The 27,437-nt window shown below is 45.0% G+C and overlaps 1 protein-coding gene across 2 annotated transcripts; it reads right to left on the reverse strand.

The window, feature by feature from the left end:
• Positions 1–678: 678 nt before the first annotated feature.
• Positions 679–27,017, reverse strand: EOGT (EGF domain specific O-linked N-acetylglucosamine transferase). 2 transcript variants are annotated; one of them, XM_077276069.1, is made up of 16 exons: positions 26,882–27,017; positions 25,050–25,268; positions 23,806–23,906; positions 23,153–23,261; positions 21,977–22,071; positions 21,282–21,386; positions 19,288–19,394; positions 18,849–18,952; positions 15,333–15,425; positions 9,037–9,108; positions 8,834–8,920; positions 5,974–6,042; positions 5,564–5,625; positions 4,980–5,099; positions 2,936–3,038; positions 679–1,170 (listed from the first exon to the last, which is right to left on the reverse strand). In XM_077276069.1, the coding sequence occupies exons 2-16, from the start codon at positions 25,251–25,253 to the stop codon at positions 1,024–1,026; spliced, it is 1,578 nt and encodes a 525-aa protein (XP_077132184.1). In that variant the 5' UTR covers positions 25,254–25,268; positions 26,882–27,017; the 3' UTR covers positions 679–1,023. The 2 variants fall into 2 exon arrangements, with proteins under 2 accessions (XP_077132184.1, XP_077132185.1); XM_077276070.1 differs by lacking the exon at positions 26,882–27,017 and adding an exon at positions 25,379–25,403.
• Positions 27,018–27,437: the final 420 nt, after the last annotated feature.

Here is a 27,437-nt window from a genome sequence, read left to right on the forward strand (position 1 = left end):
GTGCGAGGGGAGGAATGGCAAGATAGAAAGATAGATAGATGGATAGATAGATGGATGATAGATAGATAGATGGATAAATAGATAGAAAGATAGAGATAGATGGATAAATAGATAGATAGAAAGATGGATAGATAATAGATAGATGGATAATAGATAGATAATAGAAAGATAGATAGATAGATAATAGATAGATACTATATAGATGGATAGATAATAGATAGATGATAGATAGATGGATAGATAATAGAGATAGATAATAGAAAGATAGAGCTTTTAAAACCCCGTTTTTTCCTTTCTACTGAAGGACGTCTGGCGCTGCCTATTTTGTCTACATAGGTCGATGTGGATGTTTTTTCCTCCAGAAGTAGCGCCACTCTTCTCCACAGGCTGTGTCGGGTATTGCAGCTCAGCCCCATTTACTTGAGTAAGACATTGGATCACAGTGGTTCCTGTATGGCGGCAGATGAACGCCATGCTCTGATCCATCTTCTGTTAGTCATTGCCTTCTCTCCCTCATTTCTCAGGGATCCTGTGGACGGAGCACAGGACGGGTCCATAGCGCTGGGCGCCATGTTTCGGACCCTTGTACCACCAGTGTGTACAATCTGTACAGGACACCGCAGATATCAGATACATGGTGAATGATTCATAAAGGCGACATACAAAAATCTTCTTTTTCTATGAAATTTATTCAATTTACAAAATAATTTCCATCCGATACAAACACATTTATTACAAAAAACGGACGAAATGTCGATCAGTCTTTTATTTCATTAATGTCAATGATCAGAAACTAATTCATGGATATTTCTGCCCCTTCTGGATAAATAAATGTGACCAAGAGGAGAAAAGAAAAAAAAAAAGTTATCAAAATAAAATATAATAGAAAAAAAAAAAGCTAAAATACACACAGCGCGTTGATTTCAAATTCACCTAATTATTTTTTCTTACAATAAATAAATAATTTACGACATTATAAAATAAGGGGTTCGATCTATGGTGGAATGTTTCTGTTTTTTCTTATTACAGTTCGTCGCGGGGTCTTCGCTGCGGCCATCGGGGATGACGGGACACGTGCTCCGCGGCAGAGTCGACCAGCCGTACAAATTCCTCAACGTCGAAGGCGTAATTGGTGAATTTCGGGTGTTCTCCCAAAGTCGGGTGACGTCCCTTAATTAGACGGCATAACAAGCTTTGTCATTGTCTGGCGCGTTATCCTTGACGTTGAAAGACAAGTTAATTAAGCAATTCTGGACGCAGAAAACAACTTTCATTTAAGCCCCCTGGGAACTATTGATCTTTTTTTTTTTTCAGCACCGAGACACGGGGGAGAATTATTGACAGGTTGAACTAATGACCAATTAATTTACTTTTGATTCTGCCACAGCCTGAAATGTGTCACAACTCAACAGAAGAGGCCTAATAATGAGAACAATAGAGTATTAAATATAAAAAGCCAAGAGCGACACCTGGTGAACGAGCCGGACGTGACACAGAGAAGGGGGGACTATTCATCCCGATATTCTATTATATGAAGGGCTAAAAATGTAGGATAGTCCATCAGATTGGTGATTGTCCGACTCCAACACCCCCATCAATCAGTTAATTGAGGGGGTTGTGACATTTAACCTTATTGTCGTGGCAGTGCCATTCTAGTGAAGACACGCAATACCAAGCATGGCCACTATAATATGTAGGCACTGTGCTGAGGACGCATTGCTGGTCTGATGGCTGTAGTCACCTCAATCAACTGATCAGCTGGAGCAGAACCCTCATCAATGTGATACTACAAGCTAAGCCATCATGCTCAAAGTTCTAGAAAACCCAAATATGTTATTTCTTTACCTGATGTTATGCCGCTGTTCTCCTGAATCCGGCGATGTTTTTCTTTTGTTTCTGGGCCTCTCTGTTCCTGAGATATGGCCTCCTCTTTCCTGTTATTAAAAAGTGGGTGTGGTCCCCATCTCTTAAGCGTGGGCGTCTTCTTGGGGACCACACCCAGTTGCCTAATAAGACTAGATTCATACACAAGGAAGAAAAGGGCATATCTCAGGAATGGAGAAGCGCAGAAAAAAAAGAAAAACAACGCTGGAGTCAGAAGGACAGCAGGCTAAAAATGTACATATTTACAGTAAAGTGACAGGTCTCCCTTTAAAACCACTGCTTGCTGTCATTTGTTAGTTTTACTTCCAGGGGATAAATATCTGTGCATGTACTCAGTCCGGCACCTGTGTGTGCATCACTAGACAAGTTTATAGCCACAGAACATAGAAGCAAGGACCCCCCCCCCCCAAAGTAAGGATGAAAATGAGCCCCCAATATGATGCTGATTTTCACATTTAGAACAGAGCAACCTGCTTTTTTCTTATGTCCTCCATGTCACTTTTATGATCCTTAGAACAATTCCCCGCCCTCCTGCTGCCGATCCCTTTTGCCAATCGAGCCGGGGCCCCCTTTCCATTCTCTGTAGCAGACGAATGGGCTGTAATATGTACGTCCTTCTATAGTAACAGGCTGCTTTCTGTTGTAAACGGGAATGACAGCAAGCAGAGATCTTCAAAATGGTAATGAGACTGAAAAACAACGTATATCTTTATTATACATTGCTTACACTTTACTACAGGTATCAGAGGAATATCGGATGGCAAACTTGCTGACTGTTTCCAGGGACAACTCACAGAAGTGAAAGTATCTTGTCAGGGTGTACATGGACTGAAGTTTTGGTTTGCAAACATTTGCACGTTTCTTTAAAGGGACTCTGTAGTCTCACCCATCATTGGTGGGACATCTCTTTTTATCCTGACGCCTTTTTTTTTTTTTTTCTTATTCAAAACGGAAATTTTGGATAAATTGCATTCACTATGATGGTGTAATCGTCGGAGGTGTCTGTAAATCCCCAGAACTGTTCTTTGTCCGGCGTCATATCAGCACTTACCTTGTCCTGCGGGTAGACTTTATCCGCTTTCTCCCATGTGATATAGTGGACTCCTCGAAGTCTGGCCAAATCTAAGTAGCACCTCACATCTTCACAATTATACCTAAGGAGAAAAGATCACATTTTCAAGCTCCCTATAAAAAAAAAACAAACATGGTGCATTGTGGTGGCTCAGTAATGCCTACAGTGAAGCATGGAGGTGGCTCGGTGATGCCTACAGTGAAGCATGGTGGTGGCTCAGTGATGCCTACAGTGAAGCATGGTGGTGGCTCTGTGATGCCTACAGTGAAGCATGGCAGTGGCTCGATGATGCCTACAGGGAAACATGGCAGGGGCTCGGTGATGCTTAAAGTGAAAAATGGGAGTGGCTCGACGATGCCTACAGTAAAGCATGGCAGAGGCTCGGTGATGCTTAAAGTGAAGAGTAGCAGTGGCTCGATGATGCCTACAGTGAATCATGGAGGTGGCTCAGTGATGCCTACAGGAAAGCATGATGGGGGTTCATTGTCTACAGTGAAGCATGGCAGATGCTCAATAATGTCTATACTGGAGCAAAGCATGGGCTCGGTGATGACTACTGTGAAGCATGGAGGTAGCCCGGTGATGCCTACAGTGAAGTATGGCAGGGGCTCGATGATGCCTACAGTGAAGCATGGTGGTGACTCGATGCCTACAGTGAAGCATGGTGGTGACTTGATGATGCCTACAGTGAAGCATGGTGGTGACTCGATGATGCCTACAGTGAAGCATGGTGGTGACTCGATGATGCCTACAGTGAAGCATGGCGGTGGCAGATTCTGAGCCTGCAGTAGTTATTAAAATTTTCATTTTCAACTGAATTTGGAGAAAACACTTTTTACATTAGCTGTTACATTGTTCTCGTTTAACGCTAATAGCGTAAAGTTTGTACATTTTGCAAATAAGCTTAATTTGCAATGTGGGTGGAATACTTTTGATTGCAACTGGAAATCTTTAGTACATGGTCATACTTAGCATTTCTTTACTTTTATTGAACATTAAACGCCTTACATATCAGTACGTGTCCAATCCCCATCCTGCCCTATCTAAATATTTGCTGTAACCCTTCAGGTCTAAAGTGCCTGCACAAACCACTGATGGAGTAACATTATTATACAGAGTCAGTGCTGCGCATGAACTAATGGTCCCGGGACACTGTCATTGTGATTAATGGCGGCTGCTGCACACAGATTCTGATAATCTACGTACAGATATGGGCAGCGCGGAGCTAGCCTTGCATACATGGCTCGTGGGAACAGAACTGAGCTTTTATGTTCAGAGTCTATAAATATTTAGTGAAAATTCCATTCTATGTCGTCATGGCTGGAGATTTCTGGAAATGTGAATATATGGACATATCAACCAGCTCAGTGGAAAGAAATCAGTTCAAAATTCAGAACTGGCACCAACTTTTCAGAAACACTATTTCTGGCCATTATATGACTTGTATCCTGCATTTTCACCAGTTTTCCCTTTTGCAGGCTCTGTCTCATTTTTGGCTGTCTTCGAGCAGGAGACGAGATGCTCTGATGTCTCCCATACATGGCACACTCAGACATGAGGGATTCCTGCTCTCCTGCCTCTATGTAGCACATGTTCAGAAGCAGCAGCAGCAAGGAGGACATTATACAGCAGTACTGAGCAGTGTAGCTGTGAATCCAGCTCTGCGGTGCAATACTTATTAGAAAGCAACAGCAGGATGATAGACTTTAGACAGGAATACTGAGCGCTGCAGCTGTGAATCCAGCTCAGGGGGTGAGGTAATATTCTTACTTGAAAGCAGCAACATGGAGGACACTGTACAGCAATACTGAGCAGTGTAGCTGGGAATCCAGAATGGAGGTGAAATATATGCATACTATAAAGCAGTACAATATCTCTAACATTCAGTTGAACATTCACTGTTGTTACAGCTCAGGATACCGGCCCGTATATAAAGATAATCTCATTCTGATAATACCAGTGTATTTAGGAATTGCTAATTATGCAATTTCTTAATGCCGAGAGAAATCAGAGAAGGACTTACAGCTCAAATATCACGGCCCAGTCGGGTAAAAAGAGTAAATGCGTCAGTCCGGCCCCGTGCATCCCAATAAATATGTCCGAGTTATGTGTGATCTTCAGCTGCTCCAGAAATTCAAGAGATCTATTGAATTATATAAAATGACACATAAGCAGGTATACACATTCAATATATTTTCTGGTTTCAGAAAACCCCTCTTTAAAAAAAACAAACAAAAAAATATGCATTACTCCCCCTCCCCAGGTCCAGAGCTGCAGCGCTAATATCATGTGGACAGCGCTGCAGCCAATCAATGAGCTTAGCACCTCTGAGTAACTTGGGCACGGCCTCTGGGCTCACTGATTGGCTGCAGTGCTGTCCACATGATATCAGTGCTGCAGAAAGTGGGGCAGCGGTGGAGACTCATCGCTGGACCTGGGGAGGGTGAGTAATATACAGGAAATTGTAGCCGGAGGGACAAGGATTTTCCAAAAATCGAAATCCCTTTAATTTTTCTGTCCTACAAATGCCATAATAGGGCTTGTCAGTGAGGGGTGCAGGATGAGGTGCCCTTTTTTTAGGATTTGTCCCAGATGAGTCTGACATACCTGTACTTGTAGTCCACCACGGTGACTTGGAAGAGCGGGATTGCCTTCAGGGCGCGGACCAGCTGAGCGAGAAGTAAGAGGAAGGTTTAATATGATTTCCCATGATCCGAAACGTCGGGGTCATCAATGTCTCCGTGAAATGATCCGACCACTTGTCTGGAGCCGTCACAGGCACAGAACGAGGCGGCTCCTGGATCTCTGCTTTCTAGCCCAAGACGTCGGCTCTAAGCCAAACATCAGTAATAGCAGGACCGGATCGAAATGTCCTCACATGGGGCAATCGGGAAAGATCCCTCCAGCGAGAAGCCATCAAGTCCTAGTTACCCCCAAAGCCCCCCGAGGGTTAATCTGCAGTTTGGACCACGACTGGCGCCTTTATCAGGACGGTTTCCAAATAAAGCAATGATTACCTCATCTAAGTTGAGTATTTTCCGAAACTCTGTGCTGCGGATGAGAATGGTGACTCGGATCTTCTCCTCCTAGGATTACATTTGAAGTAAATGAGTTACATGTATTTTTCCAGTAAGAGTCTATTGACGAGGAGCGGTCAAATCAGGGTAACGTCACTTCACTCTTCACTATAGGTGATGTCACAGCTCACCTCCTCCTCCTGTACAATGACTGATAACACCTCTATATACAGTAGATAACACAGGATACACCATTCACAATAGGTGATGTCACAGCTCACCTCCTCCTCCTGTACAATGACTGATAACACCTCTATATACAGTAGATAACACAGGATCCACCATTCACAATAGGTGATGTCACAGCTCACCTCCTCCCCCTCCTGTACAATGACTGATAACACCTCTATATACAGTAGATAACACAGGATCCACCATTCACAATAGGTGATGTCACAGCTCACCTCCTCCTCCTGTACAATGACTGATAACACCTCTATATACAGTAGATAACACAGGATCCACCATTCACAATAGGTGATGTCACAGCTCACCTCCTCCTCCTCCTGTACAATGAATGATAACACCTCTATATACAGTAGATAACACAGGATCAGTTATTCATAATAGGTGATGTCACAGCTCACCTCCTCCTCCTGTACAATGACTGATAACACCTCTATATACAGTAGATAACACAGGATCAGTTATTCATAATAGGTGATGTCACAGCTCACCTCCTCCTCCCTGCATAATGATCTCATGATCTCTGATCCTGTACAATGACCTTTCCTGCGATTAGAGCATGCACAGATGATCCTTCCATACAAATAGTGTGTGAGTCCATTGCTGCTAATGTCAATGTGCAGAACGTAAGTAACAGTCTGACATTGGGTCTGAAGGCGCTGCAATACCAGACACAGCCTGTGCACAAGGTGGCACTTTTTAAAAATGAGACTTTTTTTTTTCTAATCATCTATATATATATATAATCGTCTAAGGGGTATTCCGTCTGTCTGTCACGGAAATCCCTCGTCGCTGACTGGTCGCGGCCTGGTCACGGCCTCCAAGCCACGACCAATCAGCGACGGGCACAGCCCGGCCGAGAATTAGTCCCTCACTACTTCCGTCCAGTCAGTGCCCGGCGCCCTCTCCATACTCCCTTCCAGTCAGCGCTCACACAGGGTTAAGGCCAGCGTTAATGGACCGCGTTATGCTGCGGGTAACGCACTCCGTTAACGCTGCTATTAACCCTGTGTGACCAACTTTATACTATTGATGCTGCCTATGCAGCATCAATAGTAAAAAAATGTAATGTTAAAAATAAAAAAACAAAAAACCTGCTATTCTCACCTTCCGTCATCCGCCGACGCGCGCACGGCTGTCGCCAGCTTCCTTTCCCAGAGATGCATTGCGAAATTACCCAGAAGACTTAGCCATCTGGCGAGATCGCTAAGTCATCTGGGTAATCTCGCAATGCATCTTTGGGAACGGAAGCTGGCGGCAGCCGCGTGCGCATCGGGACAGCTTCGCTGGACGCCAGAGGGTGAGTATATAACTATTTTTTATTTTAATTATTTTTTTAACAGTGATATTGTGCCCACACTGCTATATACTACGTGGGCTGTGCAATATACTACGTGGGCTGTGTTATATACTGCGTGGCTGCTATATACTACGTGGGCAGTGTTATATACTGCGTGGGCTGTTATATACTGCGTCGCCTGTGTTATATACTGAGTGGGCTGTGTTATATACTGCATGCCCTGTGTTATATACTGTGTGGGCTGTGTTATATATTACGTGGCCTGTGTTATATACTGCGTGGCTGCTATATACTACATTGGCATTGTTATATACTGCGTGGGCTGTGTTATATACTGCGTGGCTGTGTTATATACTGCGTGGCTGTGTTATATATTGCGTGGGCTGTGTTATATACTGCGTGGACTGTTATATACTGCGTGGGCTGTGCTATATATTGCGTGGGCTGTGTTATATACTGCGTGGACTGTTATATACTGCGTGGGCTGTGCTATATATTGCGTGGGCTGTGTTATATACTGCGTGGACTGTTATATACTGCGTGGGCTATGCTATATATTGCGTGGGCTGTGTTATATACTGCGTAGGCTGTGCTATATACTGCGTGGGCTGTGTTATATACTGCGTGGGCTGTTATATACTGCGTGGGCTGTGCTATATATTGCGTGGGCTGTTATATACTGCGTGGGCTGTGTTATATACTGCGTAGGCTGTGCTATATACTGCGTGGGCTGTGCTATATACTACGTGGGCTGTTATATACTGCGTGGTCGGTGTTATATACTGCGTGGCCTGTGATATATACTGCGTGGCCTGTGCTATACATTATGTGGGCTGTGTTATATACTACGTGGCTGTGCTATATACTATGTGGCTGCTATATACATACATACATATTCTAGAACACCCGATGCGTTAGAATCAGCCATCATCTAGTGGATTCTAAATGGTGTGACTTCCTGCAGAGCCACCAGGTGTGGAGAAGAGCGAGAGGTCATGGGATCTGTTGGCAGCCAGCGTTGCCTTCAGTTATTACCCTTTTATTGTCAGCGGGGGGTACGGGGCCTGATGGCGCCCCTTTAATAGTCTGCGCCCCTTTACCCGCAGTTATATGTTCCTGCACAGAGGACAGTGCTCCATATAGTGCTGGCAGGCTATGAATAATATTACACATACAGAATTTACAGCACAAGCGGTGGCGCTCTACTTTATCCATACCGAAGGCTTTAAAAAAGAAAAAATATATATAGAAATATATCTATGAGTGTAATGAACTGTGCCCAGGAACAAACTCCTACGCTGATTTATTTCGCACCTTTAAAGTATCTTGGGAAATATTCAGCCGGAAGAGCACGTGTTGGGAGAAGGCTCGGAATAATCCGCTGCTGCGGCAATTTGAGATCTGGAGGAAGCAACAAAAAAAAGCGCTGAAATTTACAGCGCTAATAAAGCGGCCATCTCCTGTCCTCAAACAATCCTTCTGCTGTCATCCCTCACATCTCGGGATAACGAGCTTACCAGCGGCGTGTTGTAAAATAACCCGTATCTCATCCTGGGCAGGAGCGCAAACACGGCCTCCTTAAAGCAGACCTTAAAGGGACATAAAAGCAAAGGGGATGTTAGCAGAAAAGGCCGTAAATGCATCAAACATCAGCTCAGAGTGCAACTTGGTTTCATAGATCAAGTTTTGAACTCGGCGCATCCCCTTTAAATTAACAAAAATATATATTTAAACTATACCTGTCCTTTCACAGACCGGTATTATTGCTGCACACAGGTTAAAACTGCTGTCGGTGCACATAGCAGCATAATATGTCCAGGTACTGATCCGCATCTCATGCTCTGTTACTTGAGTGAGCAGTTCCTTTTCATCAGCATTCTGCTAGCATCATAGGTGCTGGAACATCCTTTCCCCTCACTCCTTAAAATGTATTTCTCATGCTGGTGTCCAATGGCTTTCCAGCTCTGAACTCTAAGCCCGACTGTATTTATTCATACCTCCCAACTTTTGAAGATGGGAAAGAGGGACAAAGTTTGCGGCGCGCAAAGCGCGCCGCGGCAAATTTTAGGCCACGCCTCTGACCACACCCATTCATAATTAGTCACACCCATATCCACGTCCCAACCACACCCATTTAGCACTGCTGATCACACTGTTTCATATACAATAGTTATAAACAAAAAAATATGGCCACACAGTGCTCCATACTGTATAATGACCACACATGATGCTCCATACTGTATAATGACCCCACATGATGCGCCATACTGTATAATGACCACACATGACGCTCCATACTGTATAATGGCCACACATGATGCTCCATACTGTATAATGACCACACATGATGCTCCATACTGTATAATGACCACACATGATGCTCCATACTGTATAATGACCACACATGATGCCCCATACTGTATAATGGCCACACATGATGCTCCATACTGTATAATGACCACACATGATGCTCCATACTGTATAATGGCCACACATGACGCTCCATACTGTATAATGGCCACACATGACGCTCCATACTGTATAATGAACACACATGACGCTCCATACTGTATAATGACCGCATGCATGCTGTATAATGGCTGCACATGATGCTCCATACTGTATAATGAACGCACATGATGCTCCATACTGTATAATGACCGCATGCATACTGTATAATGGCCGCACATGATGCTCCATACTGTATAATGAACGCACATGATGCTCCATACTGTATAATGACCGCACATGATGCTCCATATTGTATAATGACCGCACATGATGCTCCATACTGTATAATGGCCACACATGATGCTCCATACTGTATAATGACCGCACATGATGCTCCATACTGTATACTGGCTGCACATGATGCTCCATACTGTATAATGACTGCACATGATGCTCCATACTGTATAATGGCCGCACATGATGCTCCATACTGTATAATGACCGCACATGATGCTCCATACTGTATAATGACTGCACATGATGCTCCATACTGTATAATGGCCGCACATGATGCTCCATACTGTATAATGACCGCACATGATGCTCCATACTGTATAATGACCGCACATGATGCCCCATACTGTATAATGGCCACACATGACGCTCCATACTGTATTATGAACACACATGACGCTCCATACTGTATAATGACCGCATGCATACCGTATAATAGCCGCACATGATGCTCCATACTGTATAATGACTGCACATGATGCTCCATACTGTATAATGGCCACACATGATGCTCCATACTGTATAATGAACGCACATGATGCTCCATACTGTATACTGGCCGCACATGATGCTCCATACTGTATAATGACCGCACATGACGCTCCATGCTGTATAATGACCGCACATGATGATCCATACTGTATACTGGCTGCACATGATGCGTCATACTGTATAATGACTGCACATGATGCCCCATACTGTATAATGGCCGCACATGATGCTCCATACTGTATAATGACCGCACATGATGCTCCATACTGTATAATGACCGCACATGATGCCCCATACTGTATAATGGCCGCACATGATGCTCCATACTGTATAATGACCGCACATGATGCTCCATACTGTATAATGACCGCACATGATGCCCCATACTGTATAATGACCGCATGCATTCTGTATAATGGCCGCACATGATGCTCCATACTGTATAATGAACGCACATGATGCTCCATACTGTATAATGACCGCACATGATGCTCCTTATTGTATAATGACCGCACATGATGCTCTATACTGTATAATGACCGCACATGATGCTCCATACTGTATAATGACCGCATGCATACTGTATAATGGCCGCACATGATGCTCCATACTGTATAATGACCGCATGCATACTGTATAATGGCCACACAGTGCTCCATACTGTATAATGACCGCACATGATGCTCCATACTGTATAATGGCCGCACATGATGCTCCATACTGTATAATGACTGCACATGATGCTCCATACTGTATAATGACCGCACATGATGCTCCATACTGTATAATGAACGCACATGATGCTCCATACTGTATAATGAACGCACATGATGCTCCATACTGTATAATGACCGCACATGATGCTCCATATTGTATAATGACCGCACATGATGCTCTATACTGTATAATGACCGCACATGATGCTCCATACTGTATAATGACCGCATGCATACTGTATAATGGCCGCACATGATGCTCCATACTGTATAATGACTGCACATGATGCTCCATACTGTATAATGAACGCGCATGATGCTCCATACTGTATAATAACCGCACATGATGCTCCATATTGTATAATGACCGCACATGATGCTCTATACTGTATAATGACCGCACATAATGCTCCATACTGTATGCTGGCTGCACATGATGCTTCATACTGTATAATGACCACACATGATGCTGCATACTGTATAATGACCGCACATGATGCTCCATACTGTATAATGGCCACAGTTCTCCATACTGTATAATGACATACAGGCACGCAGCTCACACACACGCTCACACACATGCACACGCACACAGCTCACACACACGGCTCACACACACGCAGCACACACACAGCTCACACACGCACGCAGCTCACACACATGCAGCATCACACACACAGTATCACACATACACACGCAGCATAACAAACGCAGCTCACAAACACATGCAGCTTTGAAACAAATGCATCACACACGCAGCCATCACACACACACAGCCATCACACACACACGCAGTCATCACACACACGCAGCTATCACACACACGCAGCCATCACACACATGCAGCCATCACACACACACACGCAGCCATCACACACACACCCAGCCATCACACACACACCCAGCCATCACACACACACACCCAGCCATCACACACACACCCAGCCATCACACACACACACCCAGCCATCACACACACACACCCATCACACACACACCCAGCCATCACACACACACACCCATCACACACACACCCAGCCATCACACACACACACACCCAGCCATCACACACACACACACCCAGCCATCACACACACACACACGCAGCCATCACACACACACCCAGCCATCACACACACACACCCAGCCATCACACACACACACGCAGCCATCACACACACACCCAGCCATCACACACACACACAGCCATCACACACACAGACCCAGCCATCACACACACACACCCAGCCATCACACACACACACCCAGCCATCACACACACACACCCAGCCATCACACACACACACCCAGCCATCACACACACACCCAGCCATCACACACACACACCCAGCCATCACACACACACACACACACACACACAGCCATCACACACACACACACCCAGCCATCACACACACACACACCCAGCCATCACACACACCCAGCCATCACACACACACACCCAGCCATCACACACACACACACACGCAGCCATCACACACACACCCAGCCATCACACACACACACCCAGCCATCACACACACACACACACGCAGCCATCACACACACACACACACCCAGCCATCACACACACACCCAGCCATCACACACACACACACAGCCATCACACACACACCCAGCCATCACACACACACACCCAGCCATCACACACACCAGATACCTCATACACACATGACACACACACATATGCAGCATCACACACACAATGACACACACATGCAGCATCAGACACACACACACATCTCTCACACACACACACACACACAATGACACACACATGCAGCATCAGACACACACAATGACACACACATGCAGCATCAGACACACACACACATCTCACACACACACATCACACACACACATCACACACACACACAATCTCCTCTGTGGTGCAGGGGCGGCTGATCTGTCCATGTGCAGCTCTTCAGTTTCTCCGGCTGCTCACAGCTCTGCACTGTCCCGGCACCTCCCCCATCTCTCCTTCTCTGCCGGGATAGCAGCTAAGAGCAGGAGAAGCCGGAGCTCCGTGCACACACAGGAGGAAGTGAGTCGCTGACCTCTCATCTTGATCGCTGCTGGCTCTCTGCCTCAGCGTGGCAGCGCCGCACACACAGGGGGCGGGGGGGGGGGGGGGGGGGGGCGGGATCGGTCGGGAGGAGACCCAGCATGTATAAGAAAAAAAAAACAGCCACAAACCTAAGCTACTCAGGTGCCGCCCCCTGCATTGTCCCCGCCCTAGGCACGTAGTGCGGGACATTAGTGTCAAAATCAGGACAGTCCTGCGGGATCCGGGACGGTTGGGAGGTATGATTTATTATGTATGTGAGTAGTTTAATAGAGAGTAGTCGAGGAACAGAAAGGAAAAAGCCTGTCCCCACTTCCTGTAAGAGAAAGACCTGCCCCACTTCCTGTAAGAAAAAGACCACACCCCTAGATCCTGTAAGAAAAAGACCACACCCCTAGATCCTGTAAGAAAAAGACCACACCCCTAGATCCTGTAAGGAAAAGACCACACCCCTAGATCCTGTAAGAAAAACACCAAACCCCTAGATCCTGTAAGAAAAAGACCACACCCCTAGATCCTGTAAGAAAAAGACCACACCCCTAGATCCTGTAAGAAAAAGACCACACCCCTAGATCCTGTAAGGAAAAGACCACACCCCTAGATCCTGTAAGAAAAACACCAAACCCCTAGATCCTGTAAGAAAAAGACCAAACCCCTAGATCCTGTAAGAAAAAGACCACACCCCTAGATCCTGTAAGAAAAAGACCACACCCCTAGATCCTGTAAGAAAAAGACCCTCCACCTACTTCCTGTAAGAGAAAGACTGACTCCTACTTCCTGTAAGATAACCCCTTCATGACCTTGGGATTTTCCGTTTTTCCGTTTTCGTTTTTCGCTCCCCTCCTTCCCAGACCCATAACTTTTTTATTTTTCCGTGAATTTGGCCATGTGAGGGCTTATTTTTTGCGGGACGAGTTGTACTTTTGAACGACATCATTGGTTTTACCATGTCGTATACTAGAAAACGGGAAAAAAATTCCAGTACGAGTTCATAGACACCTAACATGACTAGGTTATATTTTATCTAAGTGGTGAAAAAAAATTCCAAACTTTACTAAAAAAAAAATAAAAAAAAAAAAATTGCGCCATATTCCGATACCGGTAGCGTCTCCATTTTTCATGATCTCGGGTTGGGTGAGGGCTTATTTTTTGCGTGCCGAGCTGGCGTTTTTAATGATACCATTTCGGTGCAGATACGTTCTTTTGATCGCCCGTTATTGCATTTTAATGCAATGTCGCGGCGACAAAAAAAACGTAATTCTGGCGTTTCTAATTTTTTTTCTCGCTACGCCGTTTAGCGATCAGGTTAATGCTTTTTTTTTTATTGATAGATCGGGCGATTCAGAACGCGGCGATACCAAATATGTGTAGGTTCGATTTTTTATTTATTTATTTATTTTGAATGGGAAAGGGGGGTGATTTAAACTTTTATATTTTTTTTTTTCACATTTTTTTTATTTTTTTTACTTTTTCCATGTTTCAATAGGAGGCTAGAAGCTGGCACAATGCGATCGGCTCTGTTACATAGCAGCGATCATCAGATCGCTGCTATGCAGCAGAAATGCAGGTGTGCAATGGGGCGCTAGTGCACAATAATGAGCCCTGAACCTGATCCAACAGGTCCCCATTCAATGACAACAAGCAGAGATCTTGAAAATGATAGCAATCAGAAATGCAAAGTATATTAGAAAGTTGCAGAACTTTTCATTTTCTATGGAAACTTTCTTACCCGACACTGACAGCTAATAACGAGAGATATTTACGGCTTTCTTACCCGTTTTGAATCGTACGCCTTTAGGTGCGTCACTTCGTAGTCCGTGAACGCTTTCCACGTCTCGCTAAACAAATCGCCATAGCCGTAGAAACTCTGCAAGGAAAACAGTTTTAGTGTTTAGCACCAAGACAGATCCTCGGAAATTCGCGGTCCGTTCCTAAAATTCTTCATTCGCAGTTCAAAAAAAAATAGGGGGCGCCACTTTATTACTCACGAAAAACGAAGACGCACCTAAATTAACCAGAGGAGTCAGAGCAGACCCCTGACCGACCCTGGTAAGAATCCACTAGAAACCCTTTTTTAGGAGCATGGATAGTAAAGTTACATGGTGTCCTGAAATTCGTCCATTGTGAGTTGCTGCCTGTATTATTTATACTCCAGAGCTGCATTCATAATTCTACAGACCTCTACCAAAATTACCATCTGGCTCCATATCTTCGGTCTACTTTCTAGGAATGCCCGTCCATCTGCTGTAGGAAATGATTCTGTCCTCTGTAACATGGGAGCTCATCTAAGCTGCTGGGGGCGTGTCTGACAACAAGTTTGTAGTCTGTTTCCATTAGCAACAGGCAGAATTGTGAATGCAGCTCCGGTCTAAAATAAACCCTTTCGCTAAAAGCTATTAAAAATTTAAAGAGGGCACCTATTTTTCAGTATCAGAATAAAGAATGGGATATGGCTGTCCAAAGTACGCGGCGCTGCCTGACCTGGATTAGAGAGAGTAGATGGTCGGGGGAGGTGGATGAGTATATCGGCCCAGCTATTATAATGGTTATGGACATGGCGGAGGATTGTTCTCGGCCTCGTCCCAATGGTGGAGATCACAGAGGATTTATTAATCACAGTCTGGCCCAGAACACAACACAAGAGGAGAACCATCTGCCCAGGGGAGATAAGCCTCTTACCTACGCCCGCTCCTCGGCCCGTGAATGGACCCCAAACCCTACGGGACCGGCCGCAGCGGCTGAACACTACGAGGGGCGTGCCGACTTATGCCATGGGGCGATCGTTTTTCAATTTTACTACTAATTGAAAAATCCCACTCTCAGAAACTTAAAGGTCATCATCTCCGCCCCCAAACCCTTTATTCTGGGGGCAATGAAAGGGGGCTGCAGTAATAAATAAAACCCTCTTATCACCGATGGATCAGTTCTCTGGGGGGGACGCCTAAGTCGTATGAACTGAATTAACCCCATATTGCCAAGAAGGACCTAAGAATATTTTATTTTCATTTCTTTCTTCTGTGGGACGAGTTATGGATTTTTTGCAATTTTTGGGAGCATATACGATTTTTTTTTTCAAAATGCAAGAAAAAAAAAATATATATATATATATAAATAATATGTATGTATTAATATATTTTTTTACTGTAATAATAATATTTTTTATTTATATAGCGCCAACATATTCCGCAGCAGCTTATAGTTGTCAAGAAAGTTGTCGGGAATATGAGATTATTAATAATTAATTCTTAACATCAAATATGTCTTTTTCCACTTACTTTAAAAAACAATTTTGTTTATTTTTTTGCCTTTAAGGTCTTTTTTTTTTTCAGTGTAAATTTTATTTTTCTATTTTTTTTTTTTATTTACTTTTACACAGATCTTTCCACGATTGTTATTTAATGTCATCATTATAGACGAGATTATTTTGATAGTTTTACTGGATCCGATGTTCATTCATTTTTGGTCCCTTTATTTCTCACATGCAAAAAACACCATATATATTTCCATTATTTTCCTACCAAATAAACATTGGCGTTATTGTTTTTTTTTTTCAAACGGACCAAGAAGTGGACACATCTAGTATTTTGTTTTGCACACTTGGGTCTGCAAAAAAAAAACAAAAAAACAACAAGTGACTGTTTTGCTCATAGGATTTTACTCTTTGCACTATTGAGGGTGAAATCCGGCTCAAAATCCACAACAAATCCAAATGGGGATTCATCACTTTTTTTTCTGCTGGAAGGTAAATCAGTCCTTTTTTACGCACTGCCGCATGATATAGAATTTCTGGTTTATGAATGGAATGACCAAATGACAGTGAAGACTGACACAAAGGCCGAGAAGCGGAAAAACCTAAGGTTAAAAACGGAACGTTTCCGAAGGGTACAGCTTACAGGGGTGGTCCAGCATATTTTTTTGGCCCCAAAAATATAATATATAAGATAAAATATGTAAGTATTCTCAAAAAAGTAGAGCAAATAAAGCCTGGATCTGCGGCGATGCTGCCAACCCTCCAAGATGCAAACCCACTGCAAGAATGATATTGCCTTGAACCTACGGATCAGATGCCGAGGAGGCCGCAGGTGGGCACCTGTTCTGATCCAGGGGTCTGAGGATATGTCACTCTTGCACCAATGATGCTAATCAGATGGGGTTGCCGGCAATATGGAGGATCGCAGGGGTCTGGTCTGGTGTCTATGGACTACCGACACGGCCACCAGACCAGGGTCCTGCAGATCCATTTGCTTTCCTCTTTTGCCGCTCCTGCATGGCTTCCTCTTCTGTCGGTGATTGGCTGCAGTGGTCTCATGTCCGTATGACCAGATCAGAATGTACAGAGTCAGTCCAAGGAGTCTTTATGGGAATAGGACAGGTGCACGATACCCGTCACTGGAGACGTGGTGCCACCGATGTGGAAGCGAGCGGAGCTGGATCACCCCTTTAAGTACACCATTTTTGATCAGCAAAAAAAAAATATATATATATATGCCTTTTAGGATAATTTGGCACAGGAGAAATCCTATAAATGTAAGATGTGTAATACAGAACATTATTGGGCAGATAGAAAAGAGTTTGAGAAATGCAAAACTGGGGACTAAGTAGCTGCAAAAACTAAGAAAAAGAGTAAAAAGTCCAAAAGTTTTCTCTTCCCCTCCCATAAACATATCCCTATCAATGTCTGGAGGCCCTGAAAGCTTCGTCTTACACTTTGCAGTAAGTCTGGTGGGTCCCGGCCGGCAGCGCGGACACTTGGCAGCTCCCCAGCCCGTGCTCTCAGCTCCGTAACAAAACAGAAGAATTTGCTTCCTGTTCTCACGCCCAAGAATAAGCATTGATATCCTCCAGGTTGTGTATGTGCCGCAGGTGGTAACGGATGCTCCGTACGTGCTCGCGTCTCAGCTGACGGCATCGCATAACACAAGTGATGGCGGAAAACCCAGCAGCAAAATCCAACGCCCCCTGGATCTGCTGCAGGACTGTGCGGGGATCTGATGACGTGCCGCTCACACCTATGGAGGGTCCTTCCACTCCACCCATAAAGAAATGTCTTATAGTTAACATGTAGGACCTCTGCTTGCTAAAAGGAATGGAAACATTCTTGATTAGGTCTGCCCTTCCAAAAATTCTCACTATCGTCGGCACATAGATGATCTTTCCTAGAAAAGCTGCAGTCAGACAGGCACCGACTGCAGCAGGGAAAGGTAGCATTACATGACGGTCATGCTTGACTCCTCCAGTGGGTCTGCCTCATAGATGGGGTCCTGGGAGGAAAAAAAAAAAAAGTACTTACCGTGTCCCACATGACAATATGGACGTCGGTGCTGAAGGAGTTGTTAATGTGCTGCGTGATGTAGAGATTCACGAAATCACAGAAGTGGTGATACATATTTACACCTGACACAGGAAGAAAAGGAGGAGATCTGTGAGAGGGGTTAAAGAAATATTCCTGTGCACGTAACAATTAAAAGGACCCAAAAGGTACCGGATTATCAGATATTCTGGATTACTGGACTGTTATGCTAAAGTCATGTCTTGTGATGTTTTCTTATATTTTTCTGCAGCTTCGTGCTGGATACCAGATGTGGAACAGAGAGGTGTCGGTGTGAGCACGGCCCTCCCTCCGTTCCATTCATTGTCTATGGGACTGTAGGAGACGGCGGAGTGCAGCGCTCGGCGATCCACGGCATCTCACAGAGAGCGCAGACCACTCTATAGAGTGTAATAGTTACCTGCGTCTAACTTCATGATATATGTCGGCTTCTCGACGATAACGTCGCAGTGTCCATCTTCTATGGGTCTGAACGTTAGGGAGGTGAATGTCTGCAGCTCTGCAAACCTGGAATCACAAGAAATGCAAAGAATTTCACAGCAAGTTCAATCAGGTGAGAAGCTCAGGAGGAAAACACCCAAAAACTACACTGTGTGGATTATTATATAACAGCTCCCAGACATAAAGTACAGCACATATACTCGTAGAAAAAAGCAGAGGTCAGGGCAGGCAGAAGACAAAAAACAGTACAAGAATCAAAGAGGGGTCAAAACCATTCCTTCTTTCTTCCCCTTCCCTTCCTCGTCCCTCTTTCCCTCCCTTCCATCCTTCTGCCCTTGCCTTCCTTCCTCCCATCCTTACTTCCTCTTTCCCTCCCTCTTTCCCTGCCTTCCACCCTCTTTCCCTTCCATCTTTCTTCCCTCCTTCCCTCCCATCCTTCTTCCCTTCCTCTCTTACCCTCCCTTCCTCTCTCTTTCCCTCCCTCCCTTCTGCTTTCCCTCTCTTCATTCCTTCCTCCCTCTTTCCCTCCCTTCCTTCTTCCCTCCCTCCCTTCCTATTTCTCTCCCTTTTTGCTTCCCATCCTCGCTTACCTTCCCTTCTTTCCTCTTCCCTCCCTTACTTCCTTTTTCTCTTCTTCTTTCCCTCCCATTCTTCTTCCCTTCCTCTCTTCCCCTCCCATCCTTTCTCCCTCTTTCCCTCCCTCGCTTCCGCTTTCCCTCTCTTCATTCCTTCCTCCCTCTTTCCCTCCCTTCCTTCTTCCAATCCTTCTTCCCTCCCTCCCTATTTCTCTCCCTTTTTGCTTCCCATCCTCTTCCCTTCCTTCCTCCCTCCCTTTTTCCCTCCCTTACTTCCTATTTCTCTCCCTCCCATCCTTCTTCCCTTCCTCCCTCTTTCCCTCCCTTCCTTTCTCCTTCTGTCCCTTCCTCCCTCTTTTCCTTCCTTCCTCCTTCTTTCCCTTCCTCCCATCATTCTTCCCTCCCTCTTTCCCCTCCCTCTTTCCCTTCCATCCTTCCTTCCTTCTCTGTATACCTACCGGTATATCTGCGTTTTTATCTATTAATCTCATCCCATCCATATGCTAATAATCCTTTTTGCAACTTGGTGTCATTCCGAGTTTTGCACCGTTTGCATTTTACAGGCGCTTTGCTCCCCGCACATTTGCCTATTGCTGCTGCGCTCTGTGGTTCTAAAATCAGCTGAGAGACGTTCAGGAGAACGATCTCACTGATAGAATCTCAGTTAGCTCATTCTGCTGCTACCAACAGCCAGTGCAACACAGAGGTACGATGCAAAATTTGGAATGAAATTCAACTGCAAACACTCTTTTTTAGCCCCAAATGCAAACATTTAAGTAAGAAAGCAGTCCCCGAAAGCCCCCAAACCTGTTATATGTGTCCCCCAAGCCCCATTATTTCTAGGACCCATCATGGCTGCCGGATAAAACCGGCACCAACAGACCAACAGGAAAACGTCATCCAAGGCAGAAATAACCACGTCCTAGCAGGAGACCCCCAGCGCTGGGAGTCTCTGGGGGTCCGCTGGGAATCCTATAATAAAGCTTTGTGTAGAGATCTGCTGCCTCCAGTGTCTCCCAAGGAAAATAATTCTCATCCAAAATATTTGCTTTCTTCCCCCAAAAAAGCAGAATTAGCAAATCACAGAATCAATGGCTGCTAAAGCGAGAGGCCAAACCCTCCCATCGATTCCCAGGACCGCGCGTCCATTAATTACTGACGTCTGACTGTGATTTATATATGGCCGCAGTCTAATTACAAGGCTGATTGGGGGGATTTTATAAAGGGGGAAATTAAGGTCACGTTCTATCGGCGTTGGTGCAGGTGAGCCGCGTAATCATGTTCGGGCAACGGTGGCCACTTCCAACGGGTAGAAAGACAATTACGGCATAAGGCCCCTGACAATGGCATATAGAGAGAAGATGGAGGCTATACATACCAGGACTGTAGGGGGCTCTTTCGATCACTTTGAGAGAGCAGTTTCTGTGAGTCAAGGTCACAATGGCCTCCGATCTCACCTTCCCTTGTAAAGTCTTCTCTAAATCTGTAAAGAAACAAATATACATATACGCGTAAAACGTATATGCTTACAGTCATTTCCTCCCTGTGCAATTCACTTCACCCCCTGAAGAAGCGCAAGCGAAACACATGTTTGCGCATACACAGTGATATTTATACTATGAACATTCCGGGTCTGTAAAAAAAGGGTTTTCCGGTTTTGGAAAACTCCATGTTCCTTGAATAAGTGGATGAGACTCAGTGCTGGACCCAGAGAGGGTGAGTAAAGCACAGATTGTTTGCTTTTTAAAACAAACTGCAACAGAAAAACAGGGGTTTTCTGAAACTGGAAAACTTCTTTAAATAGAGGACAATCCTTTAAAACATATCCTTCATGCGCCTTTCATCAACATCCAAAGGGGGATGTTACGTTACAAGACCGCTGCAACCGATCAGAGACCACTGCGACTGATCAGAGACCACTGATCCGCTGCAGTCTTCACATTTCATCTGAACAGAAAGTCACATCCCGTAGAAGAACATGGTACCGAGTGATGATTATAATTTTTTTTACACCACCGTGGGCCCATAAAGGATGTAACATTGGATGCCGCTTTAGTAAGGAGCAGTACAGACCTGTCTTGTGATCGTCTAGGACTTCTTAAGTCTAAATACAGGTTGGTGGCTCGACAATGCTGGAGGTGACTGGAACAGACCAAAAGAGAGTCTCCCTGGAAGAAAAGGGCAGGTCAGACAATCTGCATTAGCAGCAAGCAGAAGCCGAACACGCCGAGAATACAGACCTTAGCAGCAAGCTGAAGCTGTGCACAAGAGAAAAGAGACCTTAGCAGCAAGCAGAAGCCATGCACACGAGAATACAGACCTTAGTACCAAGCAGAAGCTGTGCACAAGAGAATACAGATGTTAGCAGCAAGCAGAAGCCATGTATACAAGAATACAGACCTTAGCAGCAAGCATAACCCGTGCATGCGAGAATACAGACCTTAGCAGCAAGCAGAAGCCGTGCATGCGAAAATACAGACCTTAGCAGCAAGCAGAAGCCGTGCATGCGAGAATACAGACCTTAGCAGCAAGCAGAAGCCGTGCATGCGAGAATACAGACCTTAGCAGCAAGCAGAAGCCGTGCATGCGAGAATACAGACCTTAGTAGCAAGAAGAAGCCATGCACAAGAGAATACAGACCTTAGTAGTAAGCAGAAGCCGTGCATATGAGAATACAGACCTTACCAGCAAGCATAACACATGCATGCGAGAATACAGACCTTAGCAGCAAGCAGAAGCCGATCATGCAGAGAATACAGATATTAGCAGCAAGAATAAGCCATGCATGCAAGAATAGACCTCAGCAGCAAGCAGAAGCCGTGTACAAGAGAATAGAGACCTTAGCAGCAAGCAGAAGCCAAACATGCAGAGAATACAGATATTAGCAGCAAGAATAAGCCGTGCATGCGAGAATACAGACCTTAACAGCAGGCAGAAGCAGCAGTGCACAAGAGAATACAGGTACAGGCCTTAGCAGCAAGCAGAAGCTGTGCACACGAAAATACAGACCTTAGCAGCAAGCAGAAGCCGTGCACACAAGAATACAGACATTAGCAGCAAGCAGAAGCCGTGCACACGAAAATACAGACCTTAGCAGCAAGCAGAAGCCGTGCACACAAGAATACAGACCATAACAGCACGCAGAAGCCGAGCATGCGAGAATACAGACCATAACAGCACGCAGAAGCCGAGCATGCGAGAATACAGACCATAACAGCATGCAAAAGCCGTGCACACAAGAATACATACCTGCTCACGTGGACTACAGAGGATTTCTGCTTCAGCCTGACGCTCCATGACATAGCCAAAGTCTGCCTGCCTCCAAAATACTTCTTGAGCGCCCTCCAAGTTCCTTGCCCTGGGGAAACCAGATCACATGAATCATGAAATAACTGCTTGTTATACATATTTCCCACGAGTCAAGATATCAGTGCCAAGATCCCTACTGAGTGCCCATCAGAATAAAAAATAAAAAAATCCTTACCTCTTTTTTTTTTTCTTTTTGCTAAATCAATGAGTGCAATTGTGTCCCCACCTGACCAGGGGTTTGGATAGTAATGCGCCAAATAATCTCTTGTCCTCCACCCTATCGGTCAACGCTGAACACTTCTGCAGCGCTTTTACCAGAAGCTGCCACTAGGGGGAGCAAATCACTCATAAGGTTGCCAGGACTGAGATATTGACGACGTATCAATATCTGATCAGTGGGAGTCCGTGGGGGCATGGCAGGAAAGTCCATGTGCTCTGGATTAACAAAATCATGCCTGCATCCTAAGAAACCTATTTGCACTTGATTGTATATATATATATATATAATGTTGCATCAAACAGTTTAATTGCAAATTAAGAGCTTTTTATGACGTGTTACTCATTGAACAGAAGGTTGTAAACCAAGCACGTACCAGCCGGTGTCGAGCTCGTGGCAGGCCGGGTCGCTGAAGCGGCGCTCCTTCCTGCACGACTTCTCATAACCCCAGCAGGAATCTGGTTGCGTTAGGTATTCCTGTAAAATACACAACCTGCTGATTGACGATCCATAAACCAAGTCCCATATTCATAACCAAGGAGCATAAACTGGATCAAAGTGCAGGGTTACTACCAGAAGCAGAAAGGAAGAAGCGGAAACGGATTCATTTTTGAAGCAGTTTTAAGATAAGTTCATATTAAGTTTTTTTTAAGCATTTTTTATGGGGCTAAAATCCACATCAAAAACTTTTCCGAGTCGTTTTGCAACGAGATTCTCAATCATTTGAATGAGAAAACCCAATAATAGTGAATTTTGCAGTTCTTTTATTTGCTTTTTTTTTTTATCCCTTGCGCTTTTAATGATGGCTGGTAGAAAAATATAATGGAATTTATTTTTGGCATATGTTCCGCACCTATATCGTTTTTTCCTGCCAAAACTTTCCCCCCCCAAAAAAATCACTACATGTCATAATCAGAAAACCATGTCAAAAAACTGCAACAAGATAACGTAAAAAAAAATGCACGTTCTTCTAAAACCGCTCCAAAAAATACATTCTTTTTTAAGCTGTCTTTAAATGAAGATTTTTTGGCAAACAAAAAAAAAAGTCACTGTGTACATACTCTAATAGTTTTAACTTTTCAAAGTTTTTTTTTTTTAAAGTGGAAAAATCCTTTGTTAATTTCAAAGAAATCCAGGCTTTTTTTTAACAAGGTTTTCACATCTGACGCCGTTATTGAAAAGTTTGTTGATGCAGTTTTGAAAGTTTTCAAAGTTTATTCCCCTCCCCCCCACGTGTTTTTTTTTTGCAGCCTTTTGACTTGACAGTGCATTAAAGTAAGTGACGTGACTTTTTTTTTCCAAAGGCGAGGAATAAAAACTCTCAAAAAATCCACTATATGAACAACAATGTAGATTTTCCACTGACGTTAATAGGAAGCGCATCTGAAACAGATTTTGATGCAAATCTGCTTCAAAATCCGCATTACAAAACTCTCCCTAAAAGGCTTTGCGCTTGCTGAGTTTTTTTGCTGAATTTTTGAGGCGGAAACTGAGCAGAAACTCCAAGTTTTTCAGCAATTAGTAGAAGGATTTGGAGAGTTTCTACTCAGTTTCTGCTCCAAAAACTCCTAAAAAAAATCAGTGTGAACACCCCCCAAGGTTTAAATTGTAAGAACGTACCTTAAAAGGACAGCGGGGGTCCTGGCGACAGAATTCGGCCACTTCTTGATTATTGTGCAGGAAGTAGGGCAGGTGCCCGGAGGGTAAATTGATCTTCTGAAAGTCATAGGATGGAGAAGAAACGTTCTGGTCGGCGATGACATTCACGCCTCGGGCCGCGAGGATCACAATGTGGAGTAATAATCCGATGGCTGGATAGACCATGACCACACTCAGCTTCTGGAAGTAAAAAAGAAGGGAAAAATCAGACAAAAAAAAAAAAGAGCTCACAAATAAAAAATGAGGGTTCTGCCTAAAACGGCAGAAAAAAAAAATTGCTGAAAAAACACCTGAAAGACTCGTCCTATTCATCTCTACTGTAAAACCATTCCGCAGTTCTTTTGCTCAGTCTTTTTTTCTGCTTCAGGTTTTGAAAAATGCCGGATGGAAAGAAAGAAAATGTTTTCAAGCATTTTTCAGGAAGATTTTGGAGCAAATACCCTCCAAAAACAAAACCCTCCATGTGCACAGAACTTTAGCATCTGCATTTTTATTAGGCTTTTATATTACAAATCCAACAGAAAAAGACGATACATGATGGCACCGTAAAAACATCCTTTAAAAAAAATAAATAGAGGAGACCTATCACTATTTTCTTTCCTAAGTTTTAAAGGGTTGGTTTTTTTAGGGATGAGCGGTAGATTTTTTTTGGGGGGGGTATCATTTTGGGGGTTCACACAACGATCGCTATTTTTTTTCGGCTGATACGATGACCAGAAAAGGGGGATTCTGTTACTGTTCCTTTACGATGTTCACACATTCAGGTCTCTGCCCTGGTCTGGCATCTAATCTAAATGCCAAGGTAGAGTGGTCGGTTGGGTCCGGGCACCTGCCTCACCAATCCCGGCACCCCGGGTACCTGTCTCACCAATCCTGGCACCCCGGGCACCTGCCTCCAATCCCGGCACCCCGGGCACCTGCCTCACCAATCCCGGCACCCCGGGCACCTCCCTCACCAATCCCGGCACCCCGGGCACCTGCCTCACCAATCCCGGCACCCCGGGCACCTGCCTCACCAATCCCGGCACCCCGGGCACCTGCCTCACCAATCCCGGCACCCCGGGCACCTGCCTCACCAATCCCGGCACCCCGGGCACCTGCCTCACCAATCCCGGCACCCCGGGCACCTGCCTCACCAATCCCGGCACCCCGGGCACCCGCCTCACCAATCCCGGCACCCCGGGCACCGGCCTCACCAATCCCGGCACCCCGGGCACCTGCCTCACCAATCCCGGCACCCCGGGCACCTGCCTCACCAATCCTGGCACCCCGGGCACCTGCCTCACCAATCCCGGCACCCCGGGCACCCGCCTCACCAATCCCGGCACCCCGGGCACCGGCCTCACCAATCCTTTGGCGCTCACACATCAGTTTATGACACTCTATCTATCTATCTTGCTGTGACTTGTGCATTTCCAGAAACATCACACTAGGATTTGCTTTAATTGTAGATTATTATTATAATGTAAAGAGAATTATCAAGACTAGTTAAATCGACTATTATAGCAGTTGCCAGTAGCAACAAACTGGTTAAATTGATTGGAGCTGTTGCCCATAGCAACAAACTAGTAAAATTGATTATTGGAGCTGTTGTCAGTAGCAACCAATCAGGATGGTACTTTCAGTTTTCCATAAATGATAGCAGCAATCTGATTGGTTGCTATGGGTAACGACACTGAGTCCTAGGGAACGCTGGGAGTTGTAGTTTCGCGCCTCAGGCTGCCTGTACATCACTGGAGCGCCAGGTTCACCCTTGTAAATGGCCGTGATGACGACACCCGATAGTCTCTCACCCGGGTCCTGCCGCTCAGTGTCCGCCCGCATCACCCCTCAGTCTCCCGCTGCAATGGATGGACGGAGTGCTCGGGGGGAGTCACCGCCGGAAGCCCGAGGAGGTGACAGGGAGGCGAGGCCCGCCCCGTGTGCGGTGACGGCAGAGACGGGCGCAGCGGGCACTGTGTACGGGGCACCAGGGCAGACTAGGTGTGCGGCGCCCCCTGCCGGCCACTAGTGGTGGTGACACGTCTCTGTAGTGCGCCAGTAATTTAACCCCATCACGGCTGCACGAGGTTTTGTTTTTCTGCCTTTTTTCTTTTCTTCATCCTCGAGATATCACTAATTTAATTAAAAAAAAAATATTTTTATGACGTTAATTTTATATTTTCATCTATGAGAATGTAATTCTCTGAATAAGAAAAATTGCGTCTTTATTGACATTTTCTTCTACATTTACATTTTATTTATTTTTTTAGTCTTTTATCGGGGACTCAGTGCTTTTTTTCTATATACTGCAGTATCGCAGCGTATGGAAGAAGTGACATCTGCTGAGAGATTCTGCCTGCGGTGGCC

This window comes from Ranitomeya variabilis, chromosome 8, assembly GCF_051348905.1.
Source record: "Ranitomeya variabilis isolate aRanVar5 chromosome 8, aRanVar5.hap1, whole genome shotgun sequence".
NCBI lineage: Eukaryota > Metazoa > Chordata > Amphibia > Anura > Dendrobatidae > Ranitomeya > Ranitomeya variabilis.